At 39.3% G+C, this 24,632-nt stretch overlaps 1 protein-coding gene across 7 annotated transcripts in view; it reads left to right on the plus strand.

Moving 5' to 3' along the window:
- Positions 1-24,632, plus strand: part of Rgs7 (regulator of G-protein signaling 7) — a gene marked incomplete at its 5' end in the record, with an annotated part of 458,438 nt that overhangs the window by 185,961 nt on the left and 247,845 nt on the right. For all 7 annotated transcript variants that reach the window (XM_013520541.1, XM_005374822.2, XM_005374823.2 and 4 more), the window contains 1 exon segment: positions 22,001-22,097. In XM_013520541.1, the coding sequence (XP_013375995.1) occupies positions 22,001-22,097 (97 nt within the window).

Genomic DNA, 24,632 nt, shown 5'->3' on the forward strand with positions numbered 1-24,632 from the left:
AGAGAGAGAGAGAGAGAGAGAGAGAGAGAGAGAGAGAGAGAGAGAGAGAGAGAGAGAGAGATCTGGAGAACTGGAGCAACCTAGAGAAATTCAAACCCTGTACTGTAGAACGTAGGGTTCTCCCTGTACCCTCAAATATTAAATAAGTTCTAGAAAACTTCCTAAATGCTTAGTGAGTTGCGCCTACTGTGGAGGCCAGTGAAGGACTGAGGTAGGGCTCAGTGTGGTGCCGGCAGTGGCCATATGCTTGCATAGAGACAGCTGAGCTGTGAAAAGAACCTTCAGAAATCTTTCGTGGCTGAACTCTCCTTCAGACAGTCCCTCTGGAGGGTCCAAACAACCCGAAATAGATCACAAGGACACAGAGTCCTCAGCTGACATCTAGTTTGTGAAGCAAAAAAGCATGACTGTGGCAAATTACTTAAGGTCATCAGAAACATTTCCTGTCCAGTGTCTCAAAAGAGGCAAAAGCTTTACTCTCTGAGAGACTTTTCACTTCCTTATATAAGCAACTTCTCCAGGCCTTACCAGTCTATTGGTACATGGGATCAGTTGGTAAGTGTAATCCGGAATGATAACTGAGCATGCTGCAGCTCTCTTCTTCCACTTGGGTTCAAGCTTCCCTCCAGGGGCACAAGCCCTCAGGCTTGGAAGGGGCAGGTCCCCTCCAGGGGTGGGGCCAGAGGGTGCTCAGTGCAGTGCTGCTGAACAGAGTGGGTAGGTGCGTAAGTCAGCACCATTCTGGAGTTTAGTACTATCAAAACTTGGGCATGAAAACCCAGAGCTGTGTTCTCTTCTCTGGCCCCTAAGGTTTTGATTGCTTGATTCTGGGGAAGCAGCAAAAGCTTTGGTCTTGCCCGGCTGTGGTGCATGATTAGAGCGGAGGGAAGAGGGGCGTGCCCTCTGTTTGGTCCAGCTGTGACTGTGAATTAAGGCTCTGTTTAGTACCCAGAAAGGAGCGGCTGGCTTAGAGAGGCCTTGCTTGAGGGTAGATAGATAAGATGTAGAGGCTGTTGGGATAATGAGAATTAGGGAAGAGAGACCTGTCTTCCTATTCGGACTTGCGGGTATTGCTGAGTTTGCACACATCATCAGAGGCTGGACTGAGGCCACCACTCTGATGTCCTCTGGGGTTCACGGGTACTTCTGAGAGTAGCTGCACTGAGTTGCAGAGGCCTCTGGGGTGGGTCCAAAGCAGCAGCATTGTTTTATTCCTTTGATCATTTGTTGAGCACCTAATGTATGCTACTTGCCAGGCATTTGTATGGTGGAGCATGGAAAGAATGCTAAATAGAAGGTACAAGTAATCACAAAGCACATACTCATCCAGCTTTCACTCTACTCCTTCAGCGGGCCTCCGGGGTGAACGAGGTGCCCAGTGGTTGAATTACTTCGGTGTGGTCCCCCTGGAGTGTTTCCAGACCAGTAGGGGATGCATCTGCATAACAAGAGATTTACCAAAGGCAACACAATAAGTGATTTTTTTAAAAAGTGAAAAAAACAGTGTTGGAATAGAACTTAGTAATTATCCTTAGAAAAAGAATTAGCAGTTACAATAAAGGGGAACCAACATATAATCTTTCTTCCCTAATCCACAATGTTGCAAGTTGATCATGACTAGAAGTTCAGAATACTGTGCTCTCCTGTAAGCTTCCAGACAACTCCTTCCCCTAATGTACTGGAAAGTCAGGTCAAAGCTTTTCAGGTTATGTGTGACTCCAGGAAATACAGGGTGTATTCCCAAAGATTTATTATTACCACTCCTTAGTGATTTTTTTTTGTTCCAGTCACCCTTCCCTCCCTTTCTCCCTTCTTCCCTTCCCCTTCCTTCCTTGTTTCCTTCCTTCCTTCCTTCCTTCCTTCCTTCCTTCCTTCCTTCCTTCCTTCCTTCCTTCCTCCCTCCCTTCCTCCCTCCCTCTCTTCCTCCCTCCCTTCCTTCCCATACCATGGGTCCCCCAAGTGTGTCCTGCTGAACGATAGCTCTTGACGTTTTCCTCCAGACACAATTCTTTAGCAATGCTGTTAAGAAGCACTGCAAACTACAAATCTTTTTTAGACAACTTGCGTGAAAGTTTAAAAAGTAAGATGCCTCCAAGCCTTTGTTGGAGGCATCTGTTTGAACCTTTTTCTCACCCATTATTTCACAAACAATTTGACCACTGATTCCCTTTTCCTGATCTCAACTATTACCTGTCCAAATCTGTTCTCTCATGATATTTCAGGGCCTGGAGAGACCCACGAGGCCTAGATGAGGGTATTTAATGGTGCAAGGAGTGCAACCTACAGTGAGATCATAATGTATAGAGAAGTATTCAAGACAGTAAACACATGCAAGTCTGAATGGAAAGCAGAAGAGTCTGCATTGGAATCCTGGAGGAACTGGAGATGAACCTCCAAAGGAGATGGGAAGAACCAGAGCTCTTTGGAGAAGCAAAAGGGGTGGGGGATTTCCTTCTTTCCTTTTTTATTCTGTCCAGACCACAAGCCTATTGGTTGGTGCCACCCACAACTAGAATGGGTCTTCCTTCCTTAATTTATGGCCTGTGTGTCAATCACAGAGAGTTTTACTAATCTGGTAGGTGGTTCTTGCACAAGTCAACTTGACAAATCATAACACGAGACCTGGGGTCAAAGCATTCTAATACGTCTTAAAAATACATACACACACACACACAGTGGTACCTCAGTTCACCAACACTCTTGTTCACACACAATTTGGTACTTAAACAGAAATATTTGGTAAAAAAACAAACAAACAAAAAAAACAACAACTTTTTTTGAGACAGGGTCTCACTATGCAGTTCAGGCTGGCCTGAACTCACAGTAATCCTCCTGCCTCAGTGTCCTGAATGCTGGGATTACAGGCGTGCACCATCATTTCATTTTTCTTTGCAAATGTTACTTCAGGGGACAAACATGTTTGTGGAGCCATCTTTCCCACACAAACACAAACATGGCCTTATTTTCCAAAATCATAGAAAAATTAAGTCCATGAACCCAAGTACCTTTCCACACACACACACACACACACACACACACACACACACACTTTCTCTAATCTTTCTCCAAAATTCAGACTGTCGTGTGAAGCAAGTGTACTTACCCTGTTTAAAATATCCTACTTTGTACATTTTCACTCTAAACCCTCCGTGTCCTGTTTCCTAAATTATCTACACAAACTTGGCAGCCTGCTACTCTACTGACAGGAGCACCCTTTACTGGTGCAGTCAGCTGTCCCTTTTGGGTAGAGGCCATGGCTTTTTCAGGCCTGAGATCAGTTCTGCCCATTCACAGGAGGTCTAATGAAGCTCAGGGGACATCTAACCCTCTCATGAATTTAACAAGTGTATTATAAGCATATATATGCATGCGTTTGAGGCAAAATGATTAACATACAAAACAAAGTGTGTACTCCTAAGAAATTTACAATTTAATGGAAGAGACAGGTCAATAAGCTATGAACATCAGATCAAGTAGAAAGTACTGTGGTAAAGGTACACAGAGAGTGATGTGAGGGAGAAGACTCCTGACGCCATTGACATTTGAGCAGAATCTTCTAGAATTAGCTGATCTTTACCACGTAGGCTGCCCATGGGCAAAGAGGTGTGCCCGAGGAGGATACACTTGGAAAATGACTCTAAACTCCAGTTGGGAAGGAAAGAAATGCATGGGGATCGCATCGGGGATGAGGCAGGGCCTTTATTCCAAGCCCTTTAAACTTCTCCTGAGGTCAAAGCAAAAGATTAGATTTACAGTGCTTGTAACACGTCACATCACTGTGATCCCAGGGTGGAAGATAGCTTTAAAAAGGTCAAGACTGCATGCTAAATTCTGGCTGTCTCCAGAAAAAGCACTGTGCCATCATTTGAGTTGCAACCGGAATGAGTTCCTTTTTTCACAAAACATCATCAGAATTAGAATTATTAAGTGGTGGACCACCTCTACTCTTCCAAATGTAGATACTTGGCAATTTTAAAGTATGAACAAATTGAGCCTGTCGTTTTCAGAAAAACCACTGAAAGTATTAGGTGCTAATAACAAAGTTCAGGCTTCTGAGTGAAAGTTAGAACTCTGGAGTACTTGTAACTGTCATGATGAGCCTGGCAACTTCTCAATTGTAAGAGGTGTTTCTCATGAGATCAGTGGTGATGCTAACACATGCCATTTTGGATACTGTCATTTTTTTATAATGGAGTGTGTCAGCATTTGAGAAACCTGAATAGCTCAGTGGATCAGTACTTTCCGGTGCTTGGTAATCCTGGGTAAAAGATCCATTCAAAACATAAATACAACATTGACTTTTAGGAGTGTGAAAACGTCATTGAAGAGGCTTCAGGTTCTGCAGCTCAACTAAACATTAAGAAAGTAGTGTAGTAGCAAAGAAGAGTACCTTGTATGACCTGACAAGACTAATAAAACTCCCCATCCTGTTCAAGGCATTTTCTGTGTGACGCCGGATTTCCTTCAACGAACATAACATACTGCAACCAACTGAATGCAGAAGTATTTGTCAGCTGTCTTCTAAACCAAACACTGAAGAGATTTGCAAAAATATAAAACAGTAGCATTCCTATCATTAAAAATTTGGGGGAAAATAGTTATTTGTGATAAAAATTTATATTACCATGTAATAGATTTATTTTGTAACTTTAATGAAAGAACATTTTATATTAGTCAGTTTTAATTTTAAAAATGGTTAAATATCAATAGATGTAAACCATCTGAGCCGGGCATGGTGGCACATACATGTAATCCCAGCACTTGGGAGGCTGAGGCAGGAGGATCATCTTGAGTTTGATGCCAGCCTCAGCTATATAGTGAACTCAAGGCCAGCCTGAACTACACAGTGAAACCCTGTCTCAAAAATAAATGAATAAATAAATAACAAAAGATTTTAAAAACCACCTGATAAGAAAAAAATTTGTAGTTCTCAATAATTTTTTAAAATGTGAAGAGGTCATAAGATAAAAAAAACTTTAAGAACCTTGGGTTTGACAAACTCTTTGTAGATGGAAGACAAGAGGTTTGGCTTCAAATGGAATGAGATGAAGTGGTTACTGGAGGTTACTGGATTTTGTTTTGTTTTTATGGTTTGATTTGGTGAATTTTAAGGATGAGAACTACTTGCCTATGTTACGTGGAATGTACACAGTAGAACAGTTTATTTTTAAACACCACCTAACTTGTGTTCTCCCAGGGTGTCCTGAAAGCAATTGAGAGAGTTGTAACTAATATTTTCATGTAAATGTAATAGAATTGCATAGAAAAATAATACACTTCACTACCTAGAGTAAGGATATACACTGTTTAGTAGAACTTTTATTTCAAATAAATCTGGGTCTGTAGGAAGACGTGACTATCTGGTCATGATGAAAAATGGTTATATGACTGTAGGTTGCCATGAAAAGCTGGAAAATCTTTGCAGGAGAGAATTGTGTTAACCTAAGTGCCTCAATTTTGACCTCATATGTCTTGGTTCTCTGCAGCGGTGGCTCTTGCTCTCAATGTCATTCTCTGATTTCCTACACGAGAGGCTTTTTGTCTTTGTTGGCTTCTCCACACTGACTGTAGGTTAATCTGATTTGAACTGCACTGCCGCTTCTCTTCCTTCTGTGGTTGCTTCATTTTGTTACTCCTTTTCTATTTCCATGCATCTGTGCATCTCGCTCATCCACGTCTCCTACAGATATTACTCCACAAGCTCTCTGTGCTGGTCAGATTTATCAGTGTGCTTCTAGCTGCCCACTTGGCTGATCTGATGTGCACTGAAGTTTTCAAAGCACAAGTGGAAGCTCTGTCCTCTGGGAAGTCATTCCTTCTGCCCTTCTGTCGCCAACCACAGACCACCACAGGCGTTCAACATTACCACATGGTAGATTTATAACAGATACGATCTATTTTAGCGAGGCATTTAGAACCATAGCATGTTTGTTTCAGCAACAGTTGTATGGAAGGAATGACTTAGGTCTTGTTTCATTTTTAAAATTGGGTAAATCCAATCAGTAATGTCTGAGGAATGTAAGAGGACAAGCAGAACTTGCAGTGAGAGCATATCAGAGTCTTGGTTGAAATGCAAAGGATTGTTCTTATTGCACACAATCAGACAGAACATTTTCAGTATGGTACAAGTCCTTTCCTCAAATTACCTGAGAGGAGACTGTGCTCAGGAACATTTATTTTTTATTGGAAGAGAAAATTGACTTTCTTGTAGTGTTCTTTGTGAAATACCCTCCTTCGCCGCTATATTGAGCAAGCATGCCTGGTTTGCTGCTTCGCGAGGTTCCCTTCTCACCCACTGTGCAGCCTCCAGTCCGTCACTGAGCGCTACCTAATTCTGAAAATTATATCTAAAAAGCAGATCTATATCTCCATTGCAGTTAGCAATAATTGCTTTACTTTATTACATGGTTATTAGGAGCAAATTTAGGAACTAATACAAGTAATGTGTATGTGAACTGCTATTTTTGCATTTACTTTTCTCCCATACAGTTGCAGTCTTGTGGGTGATAAAAAAGTTAGAAAGGATCAAACAAAGTTAAGTGTCGTCTCCAAAGTATTCACAGTAGGAGAGGCCAGAAGGCCAGCAGCCAGACCTGCTAGCCAAGACTCATTGCAAATGGAAAAAGCAGTACAAATTTTCCCAAATAATATTTTTTTTTTTGTAAAAAGAGCTTGTATTCCTTTTAAAAGATAAGTTGGCATGATAATTTGATGATTCTTACAAGTGGGTGATGAGCATATGGGGACCCAATGTATTCTGGCTACTTTTGTGTCTCAAATTTCAACCACAAAAGTTTTAAAAAGTCATGAAAATGAAACTTGTAGAGTATCTTAAGTATAGGTCACATGACATTTGATTTCATATCACTCTACTTTCTAACTTCACAGATCTCCTAATTAAATTCTTTGTTTCGCATGGTTAACACCAACGAGAATGACACAAGGAGGGCCCTTTAGACAGAAGAGCAAAGAATAACGATGTTCTCCAAGGGAAGCTGATTCAAAACAAGTTCCCGGGACTATCATGAAGGGAAGAAGGAGCCAGGCGAAAGCCACCCAGCCCCTGTTGTGCTCTCTCTGTTAGTACTAGTACACGGGGCAGTGGATCATTTCTCCTCCATTGCATGTTCTTAGTTTTCAGGGCCCACAAAATGGGCAAGTGCGTTTTTGAAGAATGAATTTATGTGTAGTGGAAGAATAAATGTCTCCCAAAAGCAATCATCTAAGTGTGCCTGCCAATGGCTATAAGGGGAACACTACAGTATTCTTAAGGATGAAATGATTGGGGTTTAATTAAGCCCTTTCTGAGCTTCTCAAGTATAAAAGCTTAAAGCAAAAAACTTCCCTAGAAGTTCAGAAGAAACTGTTCTTACACGGGAATAATGTATTTCTGATCACTCGTTCTAAAAGTGATTAAAGCACTGTTTTTCTTGACCTCAACCTCTACAGTCATAGAATGTCAGGCTGAAGGGAACTTTAGCCTATAAAAGGCATCATTTTGGACGAAGAGTGACCCCACGTCCTTCTCGGGAATGTAGTGGGATAAGTAAATAAAGAAATATCTAAAAGCGTGGACATTACTGGAGGCCACCCACATTAGAATACACAGAAAGCTGCTGCTGGCATGGGAGGAGGCTGAGTTTGGTATGCTGTGTGCCTGGCTTGGAGCATCTTTAGCTTTCTTTGGATTGTCATGAGGTGGAAAGTAGGGGCATAGATTAGGGAAGCTGTTAGTCACTGCCCAAGTCCTGACCCTTCTAGCCTTCTTGCTGCTGAGCTGGTGGTCTGGCTTTCTGGGCTAGTATATGTAGCCTCACCGTTGTCTCTGTACACTTGGTCTTTTAAAATGTATTGTTTAGATTATAGATGTGATTAAACCAGTATTTATCCTCTTGAAACTTTCATTAAAAGAGAACAGAATAAGACATACATATAGTTTTTAAAAAAAATTTTTTGGTTTTCTTCCAGTACTGGGAATCGAACTCATGACCTTGAGCTTGCCAGGCAGGCGCTGTGCTGCTGAGCTAAATCCCCAGCCCCAAGACATACATATAGACAACGAGAATGTAATACTGAATGTGTCAAAGGAAGGGAACAAAGAAGATCAGCATAGCCACTCAGAGAATAGGACAGCCTCTGTTCAGAATAGTGTGCACTTGGAACTCGTCATCTTAGAGTCTGGGCAGAGAAAGATGGGGGTGCCCATGCTGTCCAGCACATGTCCATCCAGAAGGCAGTGCTTACATTTCACAGGGAAGAGCACAGAGTTTCAAAAGCTTCCGTTGCTCTCCTAAAATCATCCTGAAAACGACAGACTCAAGATTCGAACATGGTTCTGCAAAACAAGAAAGACAGCTCTTTCCGCACTTCCTTCTTGAAACTGTAAACCTGCAAGGGTATCAAAATGTTAAAGAAAGTGGTGCAGTTTTAAAATATTGTCAGTATTTTTATTTTTTCTTAAATTTAAACAAATTGTTTGTCATTATCTCAGTTATGGAGAATAAACACTCTCGAGGCCTTCTTGTTGGTGGAGACATACAGAAATTGTTGACACTCGTTAGAGAGCATTTCAAACTATCTCAGAGTCTCTGTAGGATTTAACACTCATCAAAAGGAGAGATCATTTTAAATAATTCTACATCACTGCCAAGACCTTCTGATCTCTATGTTCTTACCATAAGGTAATAAGTTACAGCTACATAGCAGGAAGAAAAGCACATCCATTTTTAAAAACTTCATTCTCTCTTAGAATCATTGAGAACTGTTTTCAGGAAGCAAAAAGCCAAACATTCTGACTCCTTTGGGACTTACAGGGAAAACAAAGTCTTGGGCCAAAAGTTACATGTTTGTGTACTAGGGTTGGACCTACTCTGCTTCTAGATTCTGTATAAATTCGCCCACCACGAGTCTTAATTTTTCCTTGAGAGTGTGGCAGAGTGAATGAACTACGTCTTGTTTGGAAAGCTGTCTTTCATAGATGGATTGGCAGGAAGGAGGTGATTTTGCCAAATCCCTGTCTCCAGCCTTTCAGATATAAAGGGGGAATCAGAAAAGTTCCATTGAATTTTCTGTTTAAAGCTCACAGTTCAGTGAGCTGGAAAGATCAATATAGCTGTTCAAATGCATCTGAAAAATAAAATCCGTTTTAACTTTGTAGTGCCTCGAATTGGCAGCCCTAGTAAGGGTATAATTAAAGTGAAAACTCTTTTCCTTTCGCCTTTCTACGGTTTGCTCATCGATCTCTGAAGAATTCCAGGAATTGGAAATTTAAAAAGTCAATGTATGAAATAAGTAAACCAAGAATGTCATGGGGAGAAAAAGGTCAGGCTCAGCAGCAGCAGAAACCAATTTAAAACTTTGAAAAGCATGAAACCTATAAGGTGAATAAGCAAATTGCCACACACATAGAACTGTACATCACTGAACAGTGAGAGTATATTCTGAAGGCATGCTGGCACGTGCTTCCATTGCTCTGGACAGTATAGTCCACTGCACACCCAGGCTATGTACAGGAAGAGCCTCCCACTCTCAGGGCTGGGATGGGTACAACCACATGAGGGTAAATCTAGTGGAAAAAAAGAAAGGTGTGATCAAAAGTCAAGTAAATAAGCCAAACTCAGAAAAACAAGTATCATGTGTTTCCTCTTGAGTGTGAATTCTATAGGGGAAAAAAGACTGCATAAAAGTAGAAGGGAGTCTATCGGAAAAGACCAAGGAAATGGGGGGTGGGTGGATGGCAAGGGAGAGATAATAGGGAGTGGAAATGATCGTAGTGTGTTATATGCATGCACGGATAAGCCAAAATGAAACCCATTATTCTTTATAATTATGCACTAATACAAAAGCAGAATAAGCATGAGATGTATGAGTCTGCTACCAACCACGTACGATCGTACAGTAGACATTTTTTTCTAGTTGAAAGCATATACTTTAAAATGATAAAAACTATAGCGCAGTGCTGGGGATGTTGTTCAGTGGTAGAGCAATTATCTAGAATGTATAAAGCCCTCGGATCCATCCTCAGCACTAAAAAAGAAAATATGGTATAGTATAAAAAACACACAAGCCAATAATTTAGTCATTTGTTATCATTATCAGATATTATATCCTGGACATAGCTGTTTGCTCTATGCTGTTTTTTTTAAGAGCAGAATACATTTATTGAGGGAAAGAAAGCTTCTGTCTGAGAGAGGGACAGAAGGGGACCGGAGTGGGTTGCCCTCTACTATGCTCTTATACAACTAGTGGTGCTGTTGTATTGGCATCCATATCACCACAAACACATGCATTGTGCTAGTGTACATTGTGCTCCACTGCTGGCCCTGTGATGCTGTGACAGTGAATGAGTCACTAGACACAGGCAACTTTCAGCTCTCTTTTGGCTTTGTGGGACCAGTCGCCCATGCAGTCTTTTACTGACCGCTATGTCCTTATATGGCCATCGCTGTATTTATTTTCAGTGTGCCGGATGACTCTTCCTCATTGACATGATTATGCTTTTGTCCTTTGGCAGGGCCTTTTCCTCACCATCAAGTGATAATCGTTTCTCTTTCTTTGAAAGATGAGTCACAGGCAGGTCATTAATTCCTGGGCTAAGCTGGCTGGGTGGATCGAGCTAAACTCTGCTCTCATCTAAAGTGGCAAAGACTTTAAGGTCATCCTTTTGAAACTCCTGGAAGAATATTAAAATGATTCCACAAATATCTTTGGGTCTCATTATACAAAGAAATCATCATAAAAGTAAATTACTTAAGTAATCTTTCTTGTTACCACATCATTAAAACTATGTATTTTTAGCACTTCTGTCTACGCGGAACCTAACATCTTCATGTTTCCTCTCAGGGGAAGCAGAGCAGCAGCCAGTAGCATTTATGCCTTGATGATTAGGTCCTGCCAGGAACAGTGCTCCTGTCCCAAGTGAAAGAGTTAATCCTAGTGGCTGGAGGCATCTGTGGCATGTAATACATTCACATCTCTCCCGTGTATCTGGAATGACACTAGTCCTGAATCAACCTTGAAGGAATTGAAAAGATAATCATGGAAGTGATATTGGGAAGGGTTCATTCTCCAGGGGAATTCCTCTTAAGGAAAGCATTTCGGTCGGGCATGGCATTCTTTGACAGTCCTTTGTGGTTTCTATGAAAAAAGGAGTCCAACCCAGGTGAATATGTACATAGGTGAAACATTAGATAAGCCTCGTTTCCTCATCCTTGGAAAGGACCCCACACCTTTGTTTTCTTTAAATTGTTCTCTAAGACTGTCGGCCTTGGCCTGTGGAAATTATGGATGCATAATGGTATCTTTCATAAAATGATGAAACGTCACACCCATCTACTTGTGTTTATTTTTATTGGGTTGATACTGATCCACCTTATCCTGTAGCCAAAAGTATGAACTAAGAAGGTCTAATGCTGGGAGACCTTTTTATATAGGCACAGAGGAACAAAGGAGGGAGTAAAACAAATTCTAGGTTTTATTATCTTTCTTCATATTTAAGCATGGATGTTAAGCTTGAGTGTGATACACTGTGGCATTCCTGGTCACGAATATGAGTTTTTATGGATACATGGATGAAGGGACTTGAGTACATTTTGTGGTTTGTGGGTAATTGTCTGTGATAGTTGCCGAATTACAAATAAGTTTTAGTGTAACAGCTGAAACAATGCATGTGAAGCCTCTTGATTTAAATCCTGTCTTCTTTTTGTAACCATTTATGTCTTTGTCACTCATAAATTCATCCAAATCTTTTTTTGGAAGCCATTTAGGTTTTCTGTAATCAAGTTAGACAGTAGTGACTCTAATGTAGCTGATATATTTGACATAATCTTTTTTCCTAAGAGCTCAAGTATATTTCTCAGGTAACACCTGTTCCCTTTTCAGCAGTAGATGTGAATATTTTTAAATTGCAATAGAAGATTTAAAAAAGTGTAATGATCTCTAAGATATAAATACCCTGGAAGCAATGGCAAGCATTTTTTTGAGGTAGAAATGTGAGGAAAACTAAGAAATTTTGGCTTGAGGAAAGGATGAAGGGCAAAGCTTCTGAAAGCTGATGGAATCACCAGTTGTTTTTAAAGTTTCCAAATCAGTTCGCATATTTACAGGGTGTGTCCAGGGTCTTTGACAAATATGGCCTCCTCTGAATTGCAGAGTAGAGTGATGAGCAGAGCTTTCTTTTCACACTGGTTGAGTTTGTTGTTTTCAGTCCATTTGGGAGGATAGTAGAGGTGCTTCTGTTCATTAGTGCTTCTATATTCTTATTCTCTGGTTTTCAGTGTAGCGATGAACTGGAAGGATGTTGTTGTCCTGCTTGTCATAGGTTGGAGGGGGGTGGGAGCAAGGGAGAACATTTATATTGCAAGTGTCCAGAAATAGATCGGTGTTGTTCAATGACAAGCAACTGTTCAGATTTTTTTCATGAATCTGTGTGTGTGTGTGTGTGTGTGTGTGAAGAATTGTAGAAGGAAGTGATCTATATGTCAAGCTGGGCCTGCTGATTATGCAAAGGAGGCGGCAACACTCAGAATCAGAGTTTATGGACTAATGAATATTGTGACTATGATAATAAGCAAGATGCTGGTAACTAAATTCTGCAAACCCTAGAGGGTGGGGCTTCTGTTAACCTTAAGCAACAGAAGTCATATATAATAACAGGAACTACATATGAATTTAGGTAACTGGTAATTTATATACAGGGTGCATTACTGAAGGAGCTGGGAAAAGTAAATGGCTTCAGAAAGATTTATACAAATTTATTCACAGCAAGGACATAGCTGGCTACTGGGAGAAGGTGAGATTTAAATTGAACTGAAATAGTGGAATAATTCTTCCACTCGAAAGCTATCATAGATGTGCTATTCTGCATGGAGGTATTTTGAAGGACATTTCTTTTGGTGAGAATGTTATAAAAGGGCCAGTGCAGCCAAGAGTAACCTTGACATCTTTTATTGATCTTTCTTGCCAGAATCTCAAGAGAATCCAGGACATGGTCTGTATTCTCCAATCCAACTCAATGCCTGTTTTTAGATATTTTGTTTTCTAGATATCCATTGATAATTTCAAGGAATGTTTGGTCCATGTTTGTTAAACCCTAGAGTTTGGCAGAGTTTCAAGTTGATTCCAGAAGCTAAAATAAGAGAAAAAAGGAGTTCATCTAAAATTGAGCACTTGTATCAATAAAATGTCCACAAGAGGTGTCTTTTGTTTGTGAGGAATTCTGCTGTATTCTTCTTAGAGTATTAATTTGATAAGTCTATTGATTTCATCTTCTGGGATTATAAGAGATGTGACTAACAAAAAAGGAATATAGAAAAGTTAGTCTAATAGGCTTGAATTTAAATGATTTTTAAAAATTCAAACCTCATTTCTGGGTCAACCAGCTGGGTTGGTGAAGGTCACTGGCAATTGCACAAAATGTTTACAGGCATGTAACAGGCGTTTGGAGATATTTGACCTCAAAATGTGTGATAACAGATGTTTGAATAAAAGGCTTAACATTTAAGATATTAATGCTATTAAGATGACAATTCTTAAGTAATACATATGGGAAAAATAATTATACAAGTAAAGTTGTATGTATGCGGGGTAAAACAAAACAAACCATACAAACAATACAGAAGTATATAAAGTGAAAAAGCTAGGAGTCCTCCATAATTGCCTCATGGCCCATGTCTCAGATAACAAAATTGGTGCAAATCTTCAAAGCACTTATAATTGAAATGGAATGATATGCATGCATATAAATAACTTAAGTCATAGAAAAGATGGTCTGCAGTAGATATCAAGAAAGAAGGACAGAGATGTTAAGGAACTGAAAAGCAGCTATAATTCTATTCAGTAGGGACAAGCATGATAGGGAAAGGGATAAAGAAGGACTTCAGTGAGAAAGTAAAATTTGAAGGGCTCGTAGAAGTGAAATTAGGTTTCTGCAGGCAGAGATGGAACACAGCAAGTGACAATTGAAGAAGGTACAGGCTGTGAGAAGAAGCCAGGGGCATTTGCCAAGAATCTTTGGAGCGTGAGGTGTGGTTAGAAGTAGTAAATTGTAAGTCTAGAATAATAATTCTGGGTCGTACTATGGAGAAATTTGAGTAACCCCTTATAGAGAATTTATGGGATTTCCTTTTCAATGGAAATTCTAAATAAGAGGTGAAATATTGAGACTTATTTCCAATTCAATTAGGAGATTGTCAACCGAGCAGTTGACAGTCTTGTGGGTGCAGACAAGCTAAGAAGTCCACATAAGAGAGAATTTCAGGTAAGCCGCATCAGAACTAAACTGACAATCTCAAAGAAATATTAAAACAAATTTAGTTTGTAGATCTTAATTAGATTTTTTTGCCATTCTAGTATTGGGCAAAAATTCACCCTGTACTGTCAAGCAGAGTGAACCTCCTGATAAGCTGAGCAGAGGAGGTGGGGTGCACAGGCAGAAAAGGGCTGAGGAAAGCAAAAGCAGAGCGATCATTTCAAAGTGACTTTCCTTGTTAAAGGTTAGAGCAAAGGCGACTTCCTGGTCATGTTGGCTGTACCTGGCCTGTTTGAGGATTTGGCTGTTTTCTCTCCCCCTCCCTCCCCCACCTCCTGGCCCCTTCTTCTCTCCCTTTTCCTCTTGCTTTCTCTCCCCTGTATTTTTGAGGAAAAAAAAAAAAACCTAGATAAACAACTTAGTTTCTGTTTGGAGGTATAGAAGTTCAGTGTGAGTCATATTTCTGTTTGATGTGTTGGATATAGTGCAGGAGCTCAGTCCAGACCAATGACCACCTGTAAATTTTAACAATCGCAAAGGTAGAAATAGGTTTGAGAATCAGGACAGAGGCGTATTTCAAACAGATTAAAATTGTGAGGGTGGAACGGCAGAAGGAGAAGAAGGGTTTCAACACAAATCTTCATTCTATGTGAGCTGTGTTCACTCCCATCTTGAAGCCAAGGATGAAGCAAGGGACTGAGGCACTCACGTGTTCAGCCTCTCCCTTCCCTTTCCTTATCCTGCTTATCATCGGGCTTAAACCATTATTGTCTTCTTTCCCCAATGTTTCAAGGGGCATTGGCAACTAATCCCTATGCTGAGAGCAATAGAGATGAGTCATCGCATCCGTGTCTTCCTGAGAATTAAAGTGACACCTGGTGGGAAGAAGAGAGTTCTGAAAAATCAAGTTACTTTGTCATGTTGGCATTTTCTACCTCTTGGTCAAACACTACTGTGGCCCAAAACTTCTGGTAATTCACCAAGTATGAGATTTGGCCGAATTATTTCCTTCTTTCTTTTAGAGCTGAAAAAATCCCTACAGTGATTTTGCTTGTCTACCCAAAGTTCTTTTCTGAATCACTCTTTGCCTTTGGTTTATTCTCTTTCAATAGTTAACATTCTCTTTCTTTCAGTTTTCCTTCACTGTTATTTTTACTTTTTCATTTTTTCTACTGTGTAACTCTATCTCTCTGTCTTTCAGTAGGTTTTCAGATTAAATCAAGCAATAACTAACCATCATTCTTTGGTCTGTCCAGCCCCTCTCCCAACTCCATTCCCCTCCAGCATTATAGGTCAGGGGTTTGGTTATAAAATTCAAATACAGGAATGGGAGTGATAAGCACTTTCCCCTTAGGTTCCTGGCCTATAAGCTGCAAAGCCCGGAAGGTACGGACAGTCATGTTTGCTGCATTGAAAAACTGGAGGAGCCAGAAAGGAAGGGAAGCTGTCACCAGAAGAGGCACTGGGGACATCTGAAGAGGGGCTGTGTCTGAGGCCAGCTCCTGTTCTCATCTTTGAGCTGTAGAAAACATCTCACATTAGTTACAACTTCATTTATGATGATTTACATTGGAACTGTGTCACTTCCAGCTCAAGTAATTCAAACAAGCGTAATGAGCATCATTTAAAAATTTTACCTGTTTATTATTTTGAGTAGAGATTGTATTGTTGGAGATGAATGAGAACTGCATTACCCTAAAAACAATGAAAATGATATCTGTACATGAAAAACATCTACCTCTGTTTCTGTCAAAAGCATAAAAAAGCTTTTAAATTAGTCATTGTCTTGTGAAAAATAAATATATATTCAGGATGGACTAGGGCAGATCTACATGTAACTAGATTTTACTAGTTTATATTTTTTAGTTGTAATTATTAATGACAATAGCAATTTTTCCATATAAGAAGAGTAATTAATTCTGAGTTAAGATCTGACTGCCATCAAGTGTAATGTGAGGGAAATCATATCAATTAGAAGCAGCTTTAATTGAATTATTGCAGCAAAAAAACCAGTTTGTGTCACAAATTTTAATCTCATTATTCTTATTTAACTTTCATTAAGAGATGAACTCTGGTTTCTTTGTTCAACTTAAAAGTGTAAATCATTTCTTCCTTAGAACGGCTTCTTTAAGAAAGAGGAATTAGAGGCAGATTTAAATTGTGTAATACCTACCACCACCTAATTGCCTAAGAAGTCCATTTTATTGGTGATTTCTCCCATTTTCATAGCTAACATTTAAAGTGGTGGTGTGCTCAATAAGTTGGAAATATGTACACAAAGGAAAAAACCCATTCAATCTGTACACTTGGTCTCTCATTTGTATCTCCAAATATCTGTGTGTAATGGGGAATTGCTATAAGAAGTTGGAAAACTTCCTTTGAAATAGATTGATCTATTTCTCTTTCAGAATACAGGGTACCGAGTCTCTTAATTTGACCTCAGCCCGTCTATAGTCAGGTGTCTCTGTGAAACTGTTGGCTTATGAAATCAATAGTAATGATATAATATGGTGGTAAAGTTCTGGCAAATATAGCTACAAGTAAATTCAAATAAACTCCCGTTGTTTGGAACATTAAAGACTAGAAAGGTTTCAAGGCAGTGATTTTGTTTTCATCAGTTATGTGGGAGCCCTGTCTGCCAAGGCCCTCTTGAATAATTAGTGATTCTTCAAAGATGTGTCTGCATAATGTGCTCCGTCTTTCATTCCCCCAATTGTGTAGGCGGGGACTGTTTAACCTGAGCAGTGTTTGAAATACATCAGAAGCATGGAAGTGACACCAAAACTATTCCAAAGAAAAGGCTAATTATGACTTCTTAAAAAGAGAGCTGGGTTTTGTAGTTCAGGAGAGCCTTTCATCTTATGAGCTTACACACCACAGTCAACTTGAGTGTCACACCTACAAGCAGGAAGATGGTCTCCTAGATGGCCACTGATTTACCTTAAGGCAGAGAAAGAAGAAATTCCTCTAACACGTAAACTGAAGAATACCTGCACTAAATGGAACCATAAAAAAATAAGAATAGTTTAGCCTAAAACACTTGAAGCTTTTTGGTCCTACTTTATTGCCTCTGGCTTATTTTTTTCCCACCAAATGTTAGATAAAAAGAAAGGGACAGCATTTCAAATCTCTCAAGACCAAATCTTAATTTAACTTTTTGCTTTGAGTTTCTCAGAAAAAATCAAACATGTGCCCATGGCTTCAAAAAAATTCAGCATCCCACCCACATTTTTTGGAAAATTTAGAATCCATTATTCCCAGGCACTTTAGATATTGAGTATACAGAGATGAGTAAGCTAAGATTTCAGTAAGTGCATATATAAGAGAAAACTAAGTTTTTCCTGTTGAATTTTACTAGTAACTCAAATGTGAATGATTTACAGTACAAGTATAAATTTTTTGAACACACTGAGCCATAGATATTCTCAAAGCTACTTTGTAAAATGTCATTTTACTTTTGTCACACATAGTGAACTAGTTTACACAGAAAACAAGATTAGTTTGGCGAAGAGTATTCAGTTCAGTTTTTTGTTTTTCTGAAAAACCTAAGGAGGCAAATTCATCAAGAAAATGTGAGAGAAAAGACATTTTGATTTTGACAGAATGGATACAATCTCATTTTCCATTTGTTCTCAATATATTTTCATAGTTTACATAGTTCTTGCTTCTAATCAAATTGTCAACATAAATCCAGTCTTCTGCAAGTAATGTAAGGTAGAGCTTCTTAGGCATCTCTGTCTACGTATTGCTTGAGAAATTCTTGCTTTTAATAAATATCAGGCACTTGATTACACATATGTTTGGCAGCTGGATTGTAAAAGAAAAAGGGCCTATAGTTTCCAAAGAGAGTGAGGAAGAAAACTGTGAGGATGAGGATGGCTATTTGGTAAATATTTAGTTAGCATTGTCTCATTAATCCTGATAGTTGATAGATAATCAATTATCATCTCCATTTTATAGAGGATGAAACTGAATTTTAGGGTGATGAACTAACTTGTTTATTTAGCTGAGTGGCACAGCCAAGATTCAAACTCAGGCCCTTGCTGCCCTCACTGCACGCTCCTCTTCACTGTATTATTTACATTGAAACTAAAATGTGCTGACAGTTAGAAGCAAACACATTTGTAAAAGGCCTTGTTCAACTGAATATCCTCAACTCTGTCTCTGGCAGGGAATCGGCTTTTTCAGTTATAAGGAAACTTACCCATTTCTGAACACTGATGATTATTTCCAGACTTCAGGAGTTTTGTAGCTAGGAGACAACTTGCACATGACCTGCTTCTAACTTAACGGTAAAGAGAAACCTGCTTATGAGAGTGAAAGTGCTCTTCTTACACTCAGTGGCATCCTTACAAATACATAGGTATATGTAATGTACAATATGCGGTACATCACGGATATACATGTACAGGGTCAGCCCTCTGTACCTGCAGGTTCTATATCAGTGAATTCAACCCGCCAATGACAAAGAATGCTCCAAAAAATATTCTACACGTACTGAATATGTACAGACTCTTTTCCTTGTCATTATTCCCTAAATGGTAGTAGATAGTATAAGTGAGCTACAGGCAACTTAACATATACAAGAAAATATGCATAGGTTATATGTAGATCTTATGTCATTTTCTAGAAGGGATGGGAGCATATGTGAGTTTTGGTATCTTTGGGGCATCCTAAAAGACACTAGGGGAAAAAGTGTGTATGTGTGCATGCACATACATGCACACATACACACATGAGCACACATGTATATCTTTTCCGAATTCTTGATATAGCTGAGATTTCTGCCCTAAAGGAAATAGTTACGGAGAGTTTTCCTATGTATTAGTTATTCTTGCAGCTCACATTCCTCTTGCTGTCTGGCTTGCTCTCGTACTTTGTCTGTTTTTAGCATTTTCTTTCTCACTCAATTTCTGTTGCTAAGTGGGAAAGCACATAATCAAATGTGTTAAGCCAGGATTAATATAAAAAATGAGGCCGAATGAATGTTTCGAGCTGCAGTGGATAAGATGGATGTGCTTTTATATGTGGATTTGTGACTGACTTTAGTTTTTAGAAACTCAGTTGTTTCTCCAATGTCATCGCTTTGAGTTTTTGTTGCTTTGTTCTGTTTATTTGTTTGTTTCCTTGCTCCTTCTAGGTCATGGCAAGGTTCATGAATAAATCACAACTGACTAAAAATACAAAGGACGGAATATATTTCCACCATCGCATTTCCAGTCTGGAACACAAATTCTATTTTTGCATTAGAATTTAATTTTTTTTTCTGTTGTAGAAATTATGGCTCAAAAAATGGAAGATGTTGAAATACAACCACAGAAGTCACTTGCCATGGCCCGCCTCCTACTCCTGTTTCATTGGACTCTAATGAAATGAGAGGTGATGTGAGAAAGCACGTCTGCTCCTTGCCGTGTGCCTTAAATCAGCCCCTCAGCGCGGGTGACGTTTGCCGCATCCCTGAGTGCTGAGGTGATTAAAGTGGGCAGCAGAGGAGTCTCCGTCTGTGTCTAATCTGGCCTGGCTTAAACCATTAAGCAGATAATGCAAGGTTTTAGGGCCAGATACCAAGCAAAGCAAAGCAGCTTATTCTTCATTTCTGACCATTGTGTCAGATGAATGAAGGGCAAATAGTAAAAAAGAGAAAAAAGTTAGGATATAATATTTATTTTCATGGTTTTGTACTTGAAGTATCTTTATTATACAATAAGTGGGGGTATCTGATTATTATTGTGGAATTCTAGAAGCCTAATTAAACACATCTCCTTTCCTACTTGAATTCTAAACTGAGAACCACAACTGAAGGCGTAGGCCTATATAAGGATCACAAAATCACCTTGATTGGTGATAAAGGCTGTTACTGAAGTGTTTGTGCAGAGATAAGCTTTAATTTTGAAACATAGGCCTCAACATATCGGCTCACCCCTTGGAGCAGACCTCTCTCCATCAGTTGAGTTGGATGTGGGCTTCCAACCAGAAGAAAAAGGGATAGGCCCTGTGGCCAGTTTCTCATTTCCAACTCATTCCTGGCTGTCTGATAGGTCAGTCAGCTCCCCTGGAGAAGTTTAGGGGCAGAAAGAGACAGGAAAATGAAGATAATGGTGCTCCCTCTATATGTTAAGATACAGGAAGATGGAGAAAAAAATTCCTATGTACTAAGGCTATGCAAGTATGTGAACATTTCAAATCCAGTATTTATTGTCCTATATATGAAGCAGGCATCATATATATTATATAATTCAAATATTATTGTCACAAATTTATGGGTGAGGAAACTGAGTCTTCAAGAAGATACTTATTTCCTCAAAGTATCATGAAAGATAATTAGAAGGGCTGGGAAACAAAGATAGACCAGTTTTTATATTAAAATGCATTTACCCTTTATCTCCAGTTATTTCTTGTCTTAATAAATCTGATGATATCTATCAAAGCAAATTAGATTTCTCAGTTGAAAATAATTCTGAAGCTGTGTTGATATAAAGTTTAGGCTGTATAATTCATTGATATAAAGTTTAGGCTGTGTTCTTCTTTTAGCTTTTCACTTTGACATAATTTTAGACTTACAAAAAGGTGCAAAAGTAACACAGACAATTCTCATAGACCTTATATTCAGCTTTCTTTAGTTTTAACATCTCACATACTCACAACATGATTACCAAAACAGGAAATTGACACTGGCACATTATGGACTAAACTCCAAATTTTACTCAAATTTCACTGAGTTTTCACAATGGACTGACTTTGCTCTAGGGTGTCATGTTCATTTTCATATCCCAAGTGCTGGATGGTAAGTCTGACCTACAGTTGGTGAATGATTGTGGAATGAATAAATGGATAACTGGATTTGAAGTCCAATTCCACTGTATTTAGGCGTGTGTATGTGTGTGTGTGTGTGTGTGTGTGTGTGTGTGTGTGTGAATACTTCCCCAGACATGGAAAACACCTGAGGAAAGTCTGAGGTTATAATTTGAATAAATGTTTAGAACAAAGTTCTACATCAGACTTTGTGAGGCACAGCCCACTGCAACTGTGAGAAAATTTCAAAGAAGAGAACACAAGGTAAGAACAAAGAGAACAACTTAAAAAGAGACAGTAGAATCCACTTGTTGGAAATTCATTTTAGAGTATGTGTGTGTGAATGTGTGTGAGTGTGTGTGACAGTGTGTGTAAGAGTATATGTGTATATGTGAGTGTATGAGTGTGTGTGTGTGAGTATATGTGTGTGTTTCATCTCACTTGAGCCTGGGCAGAAGATACAGCAGTTGCTGCCAATCTGACCTTGAGAATTTCCTGGCAGGTTGTAGAATTTGAATAGTAAACCAAATCATGAAAACCTTCTTGCTTGAAGAGGAATCCAAGCAGATAGTTTTAAGCCTTCTATTTTCTTTCACACTGAGTTCAACAGAAATAACATTAATATGATGGGAATTTGCTATGACAGTAGTTCCTGACAATTTCAAAACTAAACACTCTTTTATTTCAATTTTTATAACCAAAGAGTGAAAAACCAGGAAAGAGTAAATACTCAGAGCACAAAATTCTGATTAACAGATTAATGAACTCCCAAATGGCATTTTTCCTTGCTCTTTTTCCCATCTTCTGTCAATCAAACTTGAAATATTAATGTGACAAATTCTAGAAAGGAAGAAAATGGTATAATGCTTAGTTGTGAAAACTGAGTACAACTTTGTTATGAGAACTATTTTTTTCCCAAAAGTTCAATTTTCTAAAGTTTTTCATTACTTTATCATTTAGATGGAAGACGTCATAGCACGCATGCAAGATGAAAAAAATGGAATTCCTATCCGTACTGTCAAAAGCTTTCTTTCCAAGATACCTAGTGTCTTCTCTGGTAAGTTTGCATTCAGCACAGCTCTATTTCCTCCAGCGCCTTTCACATAACTATTTCTGAAAATGTATTCCAGTTGTTTCCTGTTGAACTCTCTAACTTTTTATTCAGTAACTCTTGAGTATGGTATTCTTCATACATACTTGAAATGGGAGTAAAACAAAACATGAAACTAGAAGTCATGACCCCCATTGTAATGTAGTGTGTGAAGACAGGGTGGAAAAATGTGAAGTAAGAGAAAGCAACAGTATTAAATAGTAGTAAAATAAATACAGATGTATGAAACAACACTGAGTAGATTGTGCATTCAAGTTAAAATAGTCAAACAAATCAGTGAGAAGTTGGGAAACTGAGCTGCAGGGATATGCTGAATTTGAAAGATGAGGAGGAGCCATGTCACCCTGAGATCGTGACCACCAACACTTGTGCTTGCAGAATTGAGCAGTGACCAGACTGTAGGAGCAGGGAGGAGAGAGAAGGACTTGGGACAGACTGAGGATCTCTGAAACCCAACCACAGGAATCCAGTTCTGATACATGGGGCATTATGGGGATGTGGAAAACTTCTGTATAGACTGTTACTATGAATGTGCTCAGGCTCAACTGGCATTCAGCAAGGGCTGTAGTCATTGTGGTATGTGTGAGGTCCTTATGGGAATAGTTTAAATACCAGGGTTCTGACAACCAGTGACTCAAGGACTAAAGAGGGAAAGGATGAGGATTTGGAAAATGTGCAGGAGAAAAGAGGACATAGCCCAACATTTTTGTTTTTAATTGGTTAATCAAGAGAGAAGGGGATCATTACCTGAAATAGGGAAACTACAGCTTTGGATAGAAGTGACTGGAGAAATTGAAGAAAAAACAGATGGCAATGAAGTTAAACATCTGTGCTGTGACTTCATGAAGCAGTAAAGGCCCAGGGTGTGGAGGCTGGGGAGTGGGAGGGGATGGCACAGGATGGTTTCAGGAAGAACCCAGGCCAGGTTGACCAGATCCTTGGTGGCAGAGAGGGGTGAGAGAGGAAGGAGAAAGATGCTGAGCAGGAGGGGGAGGAGCATGACAGGATTCCTGTGAAAGGGGTGGGGTGCTTCCCCATTAACCAGGACACTGTGAAGACCAGGATCCAAGAACTTCAACCATGGAAAGAGGGTACTGGAACCAGTACTGGGTAGCAAGTAAGCAGGTCCAGATGTTGGGGTTTGAGAGCTGTGTCAACAACAGAAGAGAGGGAGCTATGAACGGGTGAGAGCGACAGCAGAACGGTGTTTTGCTCTAATCTCTTGTGTCCTCTTTTCTCTTGCTCCCTCTCCTGCCTACCTCGTTCTGTCTCTTGCTCTTTCTTGCTAGTGCCCTGTATTTTCTATCTCTGACTGAATTCCATCTCGCTTTTCTCATCATACTACTTGCAGGCCATTCTGGCTGCTAAATTGTCTCCCCTCTCCAATTATCAGTTCAGAGAACATTTGACATACACTGTATTGAGATGTTTTTCTTGGTACCCTCAAACACCTTGTGTTGTGTCTCTCTGATAGCAATTAGTTTGCTCCACTGCACTTTTAAAGTTATCTTATTTATGTCCTGTATCCTTAGGTAAAGCTTCAACTGCTTGCAGTCAAGGACCTAGAGAGTCAACTATGTCTAAGCACACCTATGAAAATATTCATATTTTATTGAGCCACAAAAAAGGGATAAACTTAGCTTCAGAAGCTGGGCACATGAACACACTAAGTTGCCTATCGGCATGGAGAACTGTGACCAATTCACCCATGTGTGACCTTTTCCATTTCAGGAATTTTTTTGACGGTGTACGGGCCAAAAAGTGCTTTGCTCATTGTATTAAGGTGGCCTGAGATTTTGAATTAAAAAAAGTTTGTAGTTAAAAAAAAAAACTTCTCTTCAGTACAGTGGGTTGAACCTAGAGCTTTCTAACTGAGATAACTTGCTAGCCCTATTTTTAATTTTTTTATTATTTTTTTTTAGTATTTTATTTTGAGAGAGAGTGTCACTATGTATTGAGTTGCCCAGGTTGGGCTTGAACTTGTGATCCTCCTGCCCCAGCCTCCCAGGGTGTTGGGGTTACATGCGTGCACCACGTCTCACTGGAGTTTAAAATTTTTGACTGAATTCTTCACACAGCAACACCTAACAGCAACCAATTGAAAAAATTCTTGATTGACAGTTTTAAGATCTTAATTCAAAAGTAGGATTGGACATATCAATTGAGACTAAATCCTGAAACTCCGTTACAGTTTTTATTTTTTTATTTTTTTATTTTTTTTGGTTTTTTTCTCCAGTACCGGGAATGGAACTGACGACCTTGCGCTTGCCAGGCAGGCGCTTTTGCCGCTGAGCTAAATCCCCAGCCCCCCATTACAGTTTTTAAATACTCACTGATATAAAACAACAGTGCTGAGTGCTGAATAAAGAGCACATCAGTGATATTTTTTGTATCAATGCACTTATGTTCATATTATTCTGTGTTCTCTAGACTTCTCAGAGCTCTCTGTCTCACAGTTCAGTCAGGTACTTTATTATATAT

Source organism: Chinchilla lanigera, unplaced genomic scaffold, assembly GCF_000276665.1.
Source record: "Chinchilla lanigera isolate Chin_1 unplaced genomic scaffold, ChiLan1.0 scaffold00005, whole genome shotgun sequence".
Lineage (NCBI taxonomy): Eukaryota > Metazoa > Chordata > Mammalia > Rodentia > Chinchillidae > Chinchilla > Chinchilla lanigera.